This window comes from Balaenoptera physalus (assembly GCF_965194825.1).
Source record: "Balaenoptera physalus genome assembly, chromosome: 2".
NCBI classification, from domain to species: domain Eukaryota; kingdom Metazoa; phylum Chordata; class Mammalia; order Artiodactyla; family Balaenopteridae; genus Balaenoptera; species Balaenoptera physalus.
Window position 1 is genome coordinate 163,624,550 of NC_138883.1, and position 15,756 is coordinate 163,640,305.

At 39.0% G+C, this 15,756-nt stretch overlaps 1 protein-coding gene and 2 long non-coding RNA genes across 4 annotated transcripts in view; 2 read left to right on the forward strand and 1 right to left on the reverse strand.

Annotated features, from left to right (window-relative positions):
* The window catches only part of LOC309655049, a 142,262-nt gene extending 137,387 nt beyond the window's left edge, over positions 1-4,875 (forward strand). The window contains exon 2 of the long non-coding RNA XR_014260581.1: positions 3,317-4,875. This is a non-coding gene — a long non-coding RNA (uncharacterized lncRNA). The remainder of the gene's footprint in view (positions 1-3,316) is intronic.
* The window catches only part of LOC309655070, a 448,619-nt gene that overhangs the window by 158,658 nt on the left and 274,205 nt on the right, over positions 1-15,756 (forward strand). The window lies entirely within an intron of this gene.
* The window catches only part of CCDC7 (coiled-coil domain containing 7), a 326,200-nt gene that overhangs the window by 111,061 nt on the left and 199,383 nt on the right, over positions 1-15,756 (reverse strand). For both annotated transcript variants that reach the window (XM_082449611.1, XM_082449612.1), the window contains 3 exons: positions 14,363-14,461; positions 11,327-11,437; positions 9,256-9,366 (listed from right to left, as the gene is read on the reverse strand). In XM_082449611.1, the coding sequence (XP_082305737.1) occupies positions 9,256-9,366; positions 11,327-11,437; positions 14,363-14,461 (321 nt within the window). The remainder of the gene's footprint in view (positions 1-9,255; positions 9,367-11,326; positions 11,438-14,362; positions 14,462-15,756) is intronic.

The window sequence follows — 15,756 nt, forward strand, 5'->3', positions numbered from 1 at the left end:
TACTTTATGTCAAAGTTTAAAACTTCTATAAAATATATGTTCAAAGACACATTCATGAACCAAATAAAGTTCTTCTGATGTATTTAATTTAAAACTATATAGAAAAGGACTTGGGATTAGCTCAAGATGGTGGAGCAGGAGGACATGATTTCACGCCCTTCTTACAAAAGCACCAAAATCACAACTAACTGCTGAACAACCATCGATGAAAAAAAGCTGGAACCTACCAAAAAAGATACCCTATATCCAAAGACAAAGAAGAAACCACAACGAGATGGTAGGAGGGGCACAATCACAATAAAATCAAATCCCATACCCGCCATGTGCGTGACCCACAAACTGGAAAACAATTATAAGACAGAAGTTATCTCACAGGAGTAAAAGTTTTGAGCCTTCCCAGCCTGGGGTTACGGCAACAGGAGGAGGAGTCCCCAGAGAATCTGGCTTTGAAGGCCAGCGGGGTTTGATCACAGGACCTCCAAAGGACTGGGGGAAACAGAAACTCCACTCTTGGAGGGCACACACAAACTCTCATGTGCACCAGGACCCAGGTGAAAAAAGCAGTGACTCCATAAAAGACTGGGCCAGACCTACCTGCTTAGTATTGTGCGATCTCCTGTGGAGGCAGGGGGCAGCTATGGCTCACTGTGGGGACAAAGACACTGGCAGCAGCAGTTCTGGGAAGTACTCATTGGTGTGAGCCCCCCTGCAGAGGCCACCATTAGCCCCACCAAACAGCCTGTAAGCTCCAGTGCTGGGTCACCTCAGGCCAAACAACCAACAGGGTGGGAACACAGCTCCACCCAAAAGCAGACAAGAGGCTTAAAGTATCAATGAGCATGGCCCTGCCCACCAGAGGAACAAGACCGAGCTCCACCCACCACTGGGTAGGAACCAGCTCCTCCCAAAAGGTAGCCTGCACAAGCTTCTTAGACAGCCTCATCCACCAGAGGGCAGACAGCAGCAGCAAGAATTACAATCCTGCAGCCTGTGGAATGGAAACCAGAATCACAGAAAGTCACACAAAATGAGACACCAGAGGAATATGTCCCAGATGAAGGAACAAGATGAAACCCCAGAAGAACAACTAAGTGAAGTAAAGATAGCCAACCTACCAGAAAAAGAATTCAGAATAATGATAGTAAAGATGATCCAAGATCTTGGAAAAAGAATAGAAGTAAGGATCGAGAAGAAGTAAGAAATGTTTAACAAAGACCTAGAAGAACTGAAGAACAATACAATAACTGAAATGAAAAATACAGTAGAAGGAATCAATAGAAGAATGAATGAGGTAGAAGAATGGATAAGTGACCTGGAAGACAGAATGGTAGAAAACACTGCCGTGAAACAGAAAAAAGAAAAAAGAGTGAAAAGAAATAAAGACAACGTAAGAGACCTCTGGGACAACATTAAATGCACCAACATTCACATTTAGGGGTCCCAGAAGGAGAAGAGAGAAAGGACCTGAGAAAATACTTCAAGAGATAATAGCTGAAAACTTCCCTAACATGGGAAAGGAAACAGTCACCCAAGTCCAGGAAGTGCAGAGAGTCCCAGGCAGGATAAACCCAAGGAGAAACATGTTGACACATATAGTAATCAAATTGACAAAAATTAAAGACAAAGAAAAAATGTTAAAGGCAAGAAGGGAAAAGTGACAAATAACATATAAGGGAACTCCCATAAGGTTATCAGCTGATTTCCCAGCAGAAACTCTGAAGGTAAGAAGGGAGTGACATGATATACTTAAAGTGATGAAAGGGAAGAACCTACAAGAATATGCCACCCAGCAAGGCTCTCAATCAGATTTGAAGGAGAAACCAAAACCTTTACAGAGAAGCAAAGGCTAAGAGAATTCAGCACCACCAGACCAGCTTTGCAACGAATGCTAAAGGAACTTCTTAAGTCGAAAAGACCACAACTAGAAACAAGAAAATTATGGATGGAAAAGCTCACTGGTAAAGGCAAACATACAGTAAAGGTAGGAAATAATCCACACACAAACATGATATCAAGACCAGCAATTATGAGAAGAGGAGAGCACAAATGCAGGATATTGGAAAAGCATTTAAAATTAAAAGACCAGCAACTTAAAACAATCTTGTTTATATATATACTGCTATATCAAAACATCACGGTAACCACAAACCGAAAATATAATAGATACACACACACAAAAAAAGGAATCCAAACACAACACTATAGTCATCAAATCACAAAAGAGAACAAAAGAGGGAGGGAAGAAAAAAGACCTGCAAAAACAAATCCAAAACAAGTAGCAAAAAGGCAATAAGAACATACATATCGATAATTACCTTAAACATAAATGGATTAAATGCTCCAACCAAAAGACATAGACTGGCTGAATAGATACGAACATAAGATCCACATACATGCTGTCTACCAGAAACCCACTTCAGATCTAGGGACACATACAGACTAAAAGTGAGGGGATGGAAAAAGATATTCCATGTAAATAGAAATCAAAAGAAAGCTGGAATAGCAATACTCCTATCAGACAAAATAGACTTTAAAATAAAGACTGTTTTAAAGCATCAAAGAAGGACACTACAATAAATAAAGAGACAAAGAAGGACACTGCATAATGATCAAGGAATTAATCCAAGAATAAGATATAACAACTGTAAATATATATGCACCCAATATAGGAGCACCTCAATATATAAAGAAAATACTAACAGCCATAAAGGGAGAAATCAACAGCAACACAGTAATAGTGGGGGACTTTTAACACCCCACTTTCATCAATGGACAGCTCATCCAGACAGAAAATTAATAAGGAAATACAGGCCTTAAATGACACATTAGCCAGATGGACTTAATTGATATTTCTAGAGCATTCCATCCAAAAGCAGCAGAATACACATTCTTCTGATGTGCACATAGAACATTCACCAGGACTGAACACATGCTGGGCCACAAAGCGAGCCTTGGTAAATTTAAGAAAACTGAAATCATATCAAGCATCTTTTGTGACCACAGCACTATGAGATTAGAAATAAACTACAAGAAAAAAAAACTGTAAAAAACACGAACACGTGGAGGCTAAAAGATATGCAACTAAACAACCAATGGCTCGCTGAAGAAATCAAAGAGGAAACCAAAAAATGCCTAGAGACAAATAAACATGAAAGCACAATGATCCTATGAGATGCAGTAAAAGCAGTTCTAAGAAGGAATTTTATAGCAATACAATCTTACCTCAGGAAACAAGAAAAATCTCAAATAAACAACCTAAACTTATGCCTAAAGGAACTAGAGAAAGAAAACAAACAGAACCTAAAGTTAGTAGAAGATCAGAGAAGAAATAAATGAAATAGAGATGAAGAAACAACAGCAAAGATCAATGAAACTAAAAGCTGGTTCTTTGAAAAGATAAACAACATTGAAAAACCTTTAGCCAGACTCATCAAGAAAAAAAGGAGAGGACTCAAATCAATAAAATTAGAAATGAAAGAGGAGAAGTTACAACTGACACCACAGAGATACAAAGAATCATAAGAGACTACTACAAGCAACTATATGCCAATAAAATGGACAATCTGGAAGAAATGGACAAATTCTTAGAAACGTACAGTCTCCCATGATTGAACCAGGAAGAAATAGAAAATATGAACAGACCAATCATAAGTACTGAAATTGAAACTGTGATTAAAAAACTCCCAACAAACAAAAGTCCAGGGTCAGATGGCTTCACAAATTCTATCAAACATTTAGAGAAGAGTTAACACCTATCCTGAAACTGTTCCAAAAAACTGCAGAGGAAGGAAAACTCCCAAACTCATTCTATGAGGCCACAATTACTGTGATACCAAAACCAAACAAGGATACCACACAAAAAAGAAAATTACAGGCCAATATCACTGATGAACACAGACACAAAAAATCCTCAACAAAATACTAGCAATCTGAATCCAACTATATAGTAAACAGATTGTACACCATGATCAAGCGGGATTTATCCCAGGGATGCAAGGATTTTTCAAGATCCACAAATCAATGAGTGTGATACATCACATCAAAAAATTGAAGAATAAAAACCATATGATCATCTCGATAGATGCAGAAAAAGGTTTTAAGAAAATTCAACACCTATTTGTGATAAAAACTCTCCAGAAAGTGGGCATAGAGGGCACATACCTCAACATAATAAAGGCCATATACGACAAACCTACAGATAACATCAAACTCAACGGTGAAAAGCTGAAAACATTTCTTCTAAGATCAGAAACAAGACAAGGATGTCCACTCTCACCACTTTGATTCAACATAGTTTTGGAAGTCCTAGCTACAGAAGTCAGAGAAGAAGAAGAAATAAAAGAAATCCAAATTGGAAAAGAAGAAATTAAACTGTCACTGTTTGCAGATGACATGATACTATAGATAGAAAATCCTAAAGATGCTACCAGAAAACTACTAGAGCTCATCAAAGATTTTGGTAAATCTGCAGGTTACAAAATTAATACACAGAAATCTGTTGCATTGCTATACACTGACAATGAAAGATCAGAAAGAGAAATTAAAGGAACAATCCCATTTACCATCACAACAAAAAGAATAAAATGCCTGGAAATAAACCTACCTAAGGAGGCAAAAGACCTGTACTCTGAAAATTATAAGACGCTGATGAAAGAAATAGAAGACACAAACAGATGGAAAGATATACCATATTCTTGGATTGGCATAATCAATACTGTCAAAATGACTATACTACCCAAGGCAATCTACAGATTCAATGCAATCCCTATCAAATTACCAATGGCATTTTTCACAGAACTAGAACAAAAAATCTTAAAATTTGTGTGGAGACACAAAAGACACTGAATAGCCAAAGCAATCTTGAGAGAGGAAAAACAGAGCTGGAGGAATCAAGCTCCCTGATGTCAGACTATACTACAAAACTATAGTCATCAAAACAGTATGGTACCGGCCAAAAATAGGAATATAGATAAATGGAATAGGATAGAAGGCCCAGAAATAAACCCATGCACCTATGGCCAATTAATCTATGACAAAGGAGGCAAGACTATACAATGGAGGAAAGACAGTCTCCTCAATCAATGGTGCTGTGATAACTGGACAGCTAAATGTAAAAAAACGAAGTTAGAACACTCTTTAACACCATACACAAAAATAAACTCAAAATGGATTAAAGACCTAAATGTAAGACTGGACACTATAAAACTCTTAGAGGAAAACATAGGCAGAACACTCTCTGACATAAATGGCAGCAATATCTTTTTCAATCCGTCTCCCAGAGTAATGGAAATAAAAACAAAAATAAACAAATGGGACCCAATTAAACTCAAACTTTTGCACATCAAAGGAAACCATAAACAAAACAATAAGACAACTCACAGAATGGGAGAAAATATCTGCAAACGAAGCAACCAACAAGGGATTAGTCTTCAAAATTTACAAACAGCTCATGTGGCTTAATATCATAAAAACAAACAACCCCAACAAAAAAAATGGGCAGAAGACCTAAATAGACATTTCTCCAAAGAAGACATACAGATGGCCAAGAGGTACATGAAAAGATGTTCAACATCACTAATTATGAGAGAAATGCAAATCAAAACCACAATGAGACATCACCTCACACCAGTCAGAATGGCTATTTTTGCACCAGTACCATACTGTCTTTATTACTGTAGCTTTGTGGTATAGTTTGAAGTCAGGGAGCCTGATTCCTCCAACTCCGTTTTTCTTTCTCAAGATTTCTTTGGCTATTCGGGGTCTTTTATGTTTCTATACGAATTGTAAGGTTTTTGGTTCTAATTCTGTGAAGAATGCTATTGGTAGTTTGATAGGGATTGCACTGAATCTGTAGATTGCTTTGGGCAGTATAGTCATTTTCACAACACTGATTCTTCCAATCCAAGAACATGGTATATCTCTCCATCTGTTTATGTCATTGATTTCTTTCATCAGTGTTTTACAGTTTTCTGAGTACGTCTTTTGCCTCCTTAGGCAGGTTTATTCCTAGGTATTTTATTCTTTTTGTTGCAATGGTAAATGGGAGTGTTTCCTTAATTTCTCTTTCTGATTTTTAATTGCTGGTGTATAGGAATGCCAGAGATTTCTGTGCATTAATTTTGTATCTGGCAACTTTACCAAATTCATTGATTAGTTCTAGTAGTTTTCTGGTGGCATCTTTAGCATTTTCTATGTATAGTATCATGTCATTGGCAAACAGTGACAGTTTTACTTCTTCTTTTCCAATTTGTATTCCTTTTATTTCTTTTTCTTCTCTGATTGCTGTGGCTAGGGCTTCCAAAACTAAGTTGAATAAGAGTGGCTAGAGTGGATATCCTTGTCTTGTTCCTCATCTTAGTGGAAATGCTTTCAGTTTTTCACCATTGAGTATGATGCTTGCTGTGAGTTTGTCATATATGGCCTTTATTATGTTGAGGTAGGTTCCCTCTATGTCCATTTAATGGAGAGTTTTTAATCATAAATGGGTGTTGAATTTTGTCAAAAGCTTTTTCTGCATCTATTGACATGATCATATGGTTTTTATTCCTTAATTTGTTAATGTGGTGTATCACACTGACTGATTTGTGTATATTGAAGAATCCTTGCATCCCTGGGACAAATCCCACTTGATCATGGTGTATGATCCTTTTAATGTGCTGTTGGATTCTGTTTGCTAGTATTTTGTTCAGGATTTCTGCATCTATGTTCATCAGTGATATTGGTCTATAATTTTCTTTTTTTGTGATATCTTTTTCTGGTTTTGGTATCAGGGTGATGGTGGCTTCATAGAATGAATTTGGGAGTGTTTCTCCCTCTGCAATTTTGGAAGAGTTTGAGAAGGATTGGTGTTAGCTCTTCTTAAAGTTAGTGAGGAACAGTGGCACTTCGTGGGTGGACTTCCTTAAGAGTGTCCTGACAGCAGAAAGTTTGATCAAGGAGGCTAAGAGGAACACTCAAGTCCTTCTTCCTCAGCTAGAAACCATTTGGGCTGTGACAGCTTTGGCCCACCAGTGATGGGTTCTCTATGAGTAAAACACATGTTTAGACCAAGTTTCCAGAGGACAGCAGCCCTGCAAACTACACTGGTGGTCCCTTGGTTCTACAATGAGAAAGTGACAGTGGTGGATGATGAGATTGTTAACAAGACTCTAGGTTCATTAGTGCCACTCCTGCTGGTTATCAAGCTCAATTAAAGCTCCTCATAACATCAGGTCCGTCTGTTAGTGATATAATCCAGATCTTAACTGACAAATTCTTGGGCAGGGAAAATGTAACTACTGCCAAAATAACAAAGAGAGACCATCACAGAAGGTGACATGAAAATGCTAACTGGCACACACTAGTGGAGAATTTGGGTAGTGCTCTCCCAATACCTCTGTGTCTCTTTTTTAAATAGCGGGAGCTCAAAAGAAGATTTTAATGAGTTCTCCACTTAGGAACTCATGGCCAAGTAGCGTGCCTTAAGGGGCCAAATGGCAGCCCCTATAGGGTCTGCCAGGTAATGACCCCTATGACTATTTCTTCTCCTTCTCCCAGTAAATTCTAAAATGAATCATAGAGCCTTACCAACTTTTACCCAAACTTTTTGGATTAAACAAGACTATGAAATGTCCAATGTTCCTAAGTCCAGAGTGAAGAAGTGAGATCCTATGCCAAGGGTCAAAGTTCAGAGTACACATGAGGGAGAACTGCATTTCTTGGCCCTTTTGGTAATGGTCCACAGTTGATGGTGACCCCCAATCCCCTGGGATGAGAATGAGAAAATTGATAATGCTCTCTGATTTTCTGTCTGAAGCCAATACCACCAAGATCCTTACCCAGCCTGACTACAGGTGTAACATATCATTATTGTGGCAACACTACTGAATGGATTATTGTTATAGATGTATTATCGATATGCATACCGGATTGCACTTACTCTAAGGCCTAAAGGATATTATTGCATTTAAGACCATTTTAGTGGGGCATATGGAAGACTGTAAACCTACCAAACTACTACCTGCTAGCAGTATTCTCAAAAACAGCATTAATTGCCTCAGGAATTCAAAAACAAACAAAACTGTCCCCATTGCTGTGCTTAAGGAAGCCAAGGTTCATTATCTGAGCTTTGCAAAAGGCCTTGGGTACCTGGAAACTCAAGCAATACTCAGGCTCAGTGATGTAGTACAACTATGGCAATAGCATTACCTGACACTGTGACTGACATAGCTTTTGCCCAAGCTGAGGGAAATAGGTATGAAGCAATTCACATTGCAAATGCCCTTTTCAGCATCCCTGTCCGCACAGATGATCAGGATCAGCTTGCCTTTGGTGTAATGCGTTGCAATACACCTTTAATGTCCTTCCACAAGGTCATGAGCAGGAAGAAGTCCCACTCCCAGATGGAGCACTAGCCTTCCACATATTTTTTTTTTTTTTCTTCCACATATTAATGAATGCCTCTTAGTGGGTCGAGGAAAGGGTACTACTCAACCAGGACTGTATGCCATTTTGACGCACATGTAGCAACATGTCTAGGACATTACTATGGACAAGGCACAAGGGCCTATGAATCCTGGGAAATTCCTGGGAATAAACTGGGAAGGGACAGTAGCTCTCAGTCCGGAAGCAATAACTGCCCAGTTTTAGTCATGCTCAGGCTCTCAGCCCCAACAAACACAAAGGATGCCCAATGACTTGTGGGACTATTCAGATACTGGTACTCACAACTTCCCCTACAAAGCCACCTTGATGACAGCACCCATCAATCAGGTTACCAAAAAGACCTTTACCCTGAGTGGGGTCTGACAACAGGATACCCTGGAGACCCTCCAACGGGCTACACAGGCAACCCTTTTCCTTGCTCCCTTGAATCCACCGCCTTTTAAGTTGCGGGTCTCAGCAACCTCTCTGTTTGCCAATTGGAGCCTGTGGAAAAAGAACACTGCCACACATCAGAGGTGCCACCTGGCTTCGGACTCATAATCTCCTATTGTTGCCTGAAAGTAAACACCCTTTGAAAGACTACTGACCAGTTACGGATCTTGGTGGACACTGGGTGCAGAAGTTCCGCCATGAAGTAGTTTTATAACAAGAAATTCCAACCAAATGTTAAATGTTTCTTCTTCTCTAGTTGTTTTATGGTATTCACATTTAGATCAAAGTGTAAAATTGCTATAAATTATATGCTCAAATACATATTCATGAACTAAAGAAATAAGTTCTGATGTGATTAATTTTTTTAAATTTAAAGGTACCTATAATTGTTATACTTACTACTGTGTTGTCCTCCTCTGGAAGTTATTTGTTTTTGTACTTGCATGGGGAGTTTTGACACTGACTCTTGATCTTTAAGCATAGGATTTTTGTCTGGTGCATCATCATGAGCTACATAAAGAGATGCATTTAATTCCTCCATGGAAAAACAGATCTAGTATGCAATCTCTAGATTTCAAATTTATAACATATATACAGCAAAATTTTCTCTCATTTTGATAAAGTTATAAGTAAATTACCATAATGTCAGATGTGACATAAAATTTGAGAGGATATTTTTAATGGGTATTTGTTAAAGAAGGTGTAACACTAACATTTCTAGGCAATATCTATTGATCTACCTATCTATATATATCTGTATGTGTGTGTGTGTATATATATATAAATATATATACACACACACACATACACACACACATACATACACAAAATATTCCTGCCGCGGGTGGTGATCTGAGCATGTATGCCAAGGTCAGAATTCAAAGTGGGGTGGGGCACTGCTGCATTTCTAGAGCCCTTAGGCTACTGGTGCACAGGTGACCATGATCTCCATAACCTCTGACACCAGGTGCTGGGGGAAAGAGATAACGCTCTCTGGCTTTTCATCTGAGGCCACCACCAAGGACACCCTTGGTCAAACACTACACTGTGAGTGTATCCTTTCAGGCAACCACAAAACTCCATTTTTATGGTCCCCACTACTGAATGTGTATTGATGTAGATGTATTTTCTATGTGCACCCACACTCGAATTCAGTTCCCTCATGGGAACTGCTGTATTTAGGGGCATTTTAGAGGGGCACGTGGAAGACTGAGAACCTCCAGACTAAACAGTGCCTCCCACTTGTGTCTCCCTAAACTAATTACTGGGAAGAAAAAGACAAACTGCTCTCACTGCTGAGCTTAATGAATAGTAATCTCTCCATGAGACTATTTCCCATTTGAATAACTAACTTGATCTTTGCACACAGCCTCAAGTACATGTGACTCAACTGATTTTGGTAGGTCAATGCTATAGTACAGCCGTGAGACCTGGTGGTACCTACACTGTAACTGTCATACAGGCTGTTTTCCAAACTGAAGGACCTCAATATGCAGCAACGGACAAATCAAATGCCCTTTGCTGCATCCCTCTCCACATAAATGATCCCAGTTTTTAGTTTAACCTTATATGGAAGGAGTTGCAATATCCTACTAATGTCCTTCACATGGCCATCATATTGCTCAAATATCTATAATCAGGGCACAGCTCATGACGTCTAAGCAGCCTGCTCTCAAAGGGAGGACTAGTTTTCATTCAAGTGGGCCCAGACAAGGACACCCCCAACAAGGAGTAGATGCACTGTGAACCCACCAGCAGCTCTTGGCTGGGCCATCAGTACACACAAGGTACAGTTAGTTACCTGGTAACTTAGTGAAATTCCTGGACATGGCCTCTAAGGGGCATGACATCTCATTCCAGAGGAGAAGACTGCCATGCTTGGGCTAATCAACTCCGATAAATAAAAAGCAGTCCAGCAATTAGTGACACTCTTTGACCACTTGCACTCTCATTTGCCCACGTGGAGCCCTTGATGACACCCATCTATGGGGTTACCAGAAAGGCTGCTTCCTTTTAGTGAGGACACAACCGAGAGGGTGCCCTAAGGACCCTCCAACAGGCCTCATGACCCCCATCTGATGCTTGATTTACAGATCTCAGAAACATCTGTTTGCCATTGGAGCCTATGGCAAAAGGCTGCTGTGACACGTAGAGGAATCCATTGGACTTCTGTACCCATAATTACCTGGAGTCGGCTGAAAGGCACACTACTTTGGAGAGACAATTATTCACCTGCTATTGGGCCTTGGGGCATTCATCTTCTGGTCATAAAATAATCTTAAGAACAAAAATTCCAACCAAAGGGTTCAAGATTTCTGCTGTTATTTCATGGTATTCGCACTTTAGTCAAAGTGTAAAATTTCTATAAAACATATGCTCAAAAAATACGTATCCGTGAACCAAAATAAAAACATCTTGTAATGAGCTTAACTTAAAATCACTTGAAGTCTTCTGTAGTTTTTGTACTTACTAATATGTCTTTCCCCTTTGTGAGGGCTTTGTTTCTTCACTCGAATCTCTGATTCTGACACTGAATCTTGATGCTCAAGCATATGATTTCCATCTGGTACTTCATCCTGAGCTACATAAAGAGATGGATTTAGTCTATTAAATAAAAAAGAGATCCCCAGATTTCAAATTTAAAGCAGAGAACACTGGTATTTTCTCCCATTTATATGAAGTTATAAGTAAATCACCATAATGCGAGATCAGATGTGAAAACTATGAGCCGTAATGAGTGTGTGTGGAAAATATTTTTTCCTATCATTAATATTCCTAATTTTAAATATATTTTATATTAGTTTCTCATTTTCTGAGTTTTCCTGATGTTTTCAGTTAATAAACACTGATAGACCAAACAAGGAAAATAGATATGTTCAAGATTATTCATTGCAGCATACCTGTAATTGCAAAATACTCAAAACCGCTTAAGTGTACAAGCATACGAATTGGTAAGCTAAAGCAGTGTATGTAAACTATGAAAATATAAACTATGGGATATAATGTAGCACACACAGCTGTACAAATAGGTATAAGAGGAAATGAAAAACATCCTGACAAACTGACTTGGGAGCATTTCTAGGATATAAGGCTTAATGAAGAAAAAAAACCTGAAACAATATTTAACAGGCTAACTTTTAAGAAAGAAAGAAGAAAAGGGAATTAAAAAAAAAAGACAAAAGATAACTTATCTTTAAAAGATGAAATAGAGAAAATATAAACCAAAAGACAACCTGGAGGGTCACAGAAGTCACTGCAGAAAGTGCTGGCTGAGTTGTACCCAGTGACTACTATTAACTCTTAGCCTGTCTCTGGCACTGATGGATAGCCCATGATACAGCAAGGTTTTGAGACTCACGTCTAATGAAAAAGGATCCAGATTTCTCAGTTTCACTTGACCAGCAACCTGAGGAGACTACAGAGACTCCACCATGGAGGAGCTATTCTTGTTAACTTCATGAGGGACAGTGGCACTTTGTTGGTGGTGTCCCAACAAAACCCCTGGTTCTGAGTTCCCTGACACGGAGCACTTTGTCCAAGGAGGACAAGGAAGGGGGTGGGGAAGAAAAGACACAAACACCTAAGACACTCTCTTTCCTCTTCTGGCTGACATTTGGTTTCTGAAAAGTTCCACCCACCCATGGTGAGCTCCCTGCCACTGGAAACACTGTCTAGTTACCCAGCAATGGAGGCTCAAGGAAGGGATGGATGGACTCTCTAGCAAGCATCCTGTGGATAGGTACTGAGCCATGGGGGCCAACACACAGCCCCACGAGAACCAAAATGGTGATGACACTTATTACTAACACACGTGCGATCCCTTCTGCTCCTCCCAGTGGTCTCAAGATGAAGTGGAGAACTCTATTTTTACCCAGAATGCTTGGCTTATAAAATTACACAAAATTAGGGATTAGGCCAAGTCCCTATGTCCCCTTTGGCACCTAAGAATATATGCCAACTCAGAGTTCATAGGGGCAGTGGGGGGAGATTGCATACCTTGGGCCATTTGGCTACTAGTTTACCAATGACTGTTACCTCCACAACTGTGACGCCAGGATGAGAGGAAAACAGTTAATGCTTTTTGACGTATACTTACACCTGGCCATGGTGGGGGGTGCCTTTGGACACTATATACCTCTATTTCATGGCCCCCACTACTGAATACGTAACGGGTACAGGTGTATTTTCTATGTGAACTCCAACTCACATCAGCACCAAGCCGTGATGAGCGCTACTGCACTCAGGGTCATTTTAGTGGGGCATATGGAAGACTGCAAACCTACCAGACTACCAGTGCCTAGAGATTCGTCTCTAAAAACAACTACTAAGCAAAGAAAAACAAATGCCTGCCCTCTTTGCTGAGTTTAGGTAAGCCAAACATCTCTGTGAGATTACCTCTCCATTCAATAATTGAGTGAACCTGTGCATATGGCCTAACATGCCTATAGACTGGATTACAGGCAGCTTAATGCTGTGGTACAGATCAGGACACTGGCCTTACCTGACACTGTGACTGCCATAGAGGCTCTTGCCCAAGCTGAGGGAAATAGGTATGAAGCAATTCACATTGCAAATGCCCTTTTCAGCATCCCTGTCCACACAGATGATCAGGATCAGCTTGCCTCTTGTGTAATGGACTGCAATACACCTTTAATGTCCTTCCCACAAGGTCACGAGCAGGAAGAAGACCCACTCCCAACTAGCTGCCCAGTATATTGGTGGCATCCTCCTGGTGGGCCCAGGCATGTGTACTACTCTACAGGGACTGATGCTATGTTGACCCATACTCAGCAACGCAGCTGGGTCATTAATAGGGACATGGACAAGGACCTTGTGGGAAAGCACAATACGTATCATCTTGAGGAGATAACCACCAATATTTGTCCTCTTAGTCCCAACAAATACAAGAGTCCCAAAACTCTGTGGAGCTATTCTGCTACTGGCACTCTTACATTCCCCTCAGTGGGATCCTGACTGCAACCAACTATTAAGTTTCCAAAAATGCATCTACATTTGAATGGATCTCAAGCGACAGGATGGTCTGGAGGCCATCCAACAGGCCTCCCAGGTCACACTTCGCCTTGGCCCCTCTGATAATGCATTGAGATACAGCTCTCAGCAACTTCTCTGTTCATCATTTAGAGTCTTTGGAAGAAGGCGATTCCATAAGATAGTGGATTAATTTAGGCTTCTGTATGCCTAACTTCCTGTAGTAGGGTGAAATGTACACACCTTTTGAAAGACAATTATGTGCCTATTATTGGTTTAGTGGATACTGAGTGCATGAACCATGACTATGAAAAACATTACAATCAGAAATATTGACCAAAAGTTTCATAACTTTAGCTTTTATCCTCTAGTTATCTTAGGGTATTTATACTTTAGGTCAAAGTATAAAATTTCTCCAAAATATATATTAAAATACAGATTTACGAACCAAAGAAGAAGATCTTTAGCTGTAATTAATTTTAAATAACTTAAAGTTATCTGTAGTTAGTATACTTACTTTGTCTTTTCTCTCTTTGTTTCTTTAGTTGCATTTGGGTTTTTGACATTGGTTCTTGATGCTCACGCATAAGATTTTCATCTGATGCTTTATCATGAGCTACATAAGAGATATACTTAGTCCATTGAATAGAAAAATACAACTATTATAAATCTCTATATATACAGTTTATAATAAGCATACAGCAACATTCTCATTTTTCTGAAGTTATAGTGAAGTTACCATAATGCTAGATCTGATAAGACTGTGAGAGGAGTTTAATAAATAGATGTGTTTTGACTCTTTCTCATTATCTCATAAACATTTCCAGGCATTATACATAGTTTATATTTGTCTCTATTTCTCTTAGGTTATTTATATTTTACAGATCATGTAGACTTCATAGACCAATCAACAAAACGCATGTGTACAATTTGCTAATTACAGCATTATTCGTAATTGCATATAAATGTTCATGCATGGGAAACTAGATAAACAAGCTAATACATATACTATAAACTTTGTAAATTATGGTAAATAACATGGTACAAACTGTTGTATGTAGAGATGTAAAAGGAATCAAATGAACCTCTATAAACTGACTTGGAGGGATTTCAAGGAGATAATATCAAGTGGAAAAAAAAAACCCCAAAGGTGAAAAGTTGTGTGGTACCTTCTGGGTAAGGAAGAAGGGGAAATAAGAGACAGAGAGAGAGAGAGGGAGAGAATTAGAGAGATACTTACCTTTACAAAATGAAAAACAAGTGAGATAGAAAACAATGTAGTTGTTTACCCATAGTGTAAAAGGGAGAGAACTGAAGAAGAAATGGTACTCCTCTAAGTATACCTTTTTGCATAGTTTTTACTTTTGGAAGCAGGGTCCACATGTTTCAAAAATAAAATTAAATAACAAAAGAGGAACTAAAACTGAAAGCAAATTTAAAGAAATGAACCTACTGAAAGAAAAAAAGTACTAATGCAAGTAACTCATCAATACAATATTTGACATATACCCTCATTCATGGGCAGAAGCTTGGAGAGACTGTAAACACATGACAAAATATTTTCAGGAGGCTTGTTTTTCCATACCTATAGGCGAAGAAATTCCAGAATAATTTTAGAGGCATAACAAGATGGAACAAATGAGTAAATGTGTTATATTATTCAGAGAGAGTATTCACGAAGTGGAAGAAAGGACATACACACATTAAATGGAAGTAGGCAGAACAAGCCCTGAGGGGATGAAGTAGAATTGAAGGTTTCCAAGATTTATCATGAATTCTAAATATGTCTATGCAGGTTTATATACACATGTGTAGGTATACAGGCTAATATATGTGTATAACTACATATGTATGTACAAGTACATATATAAAAATGTGAATATACTTAAGAAACCTGACGCCAGGCTGGAT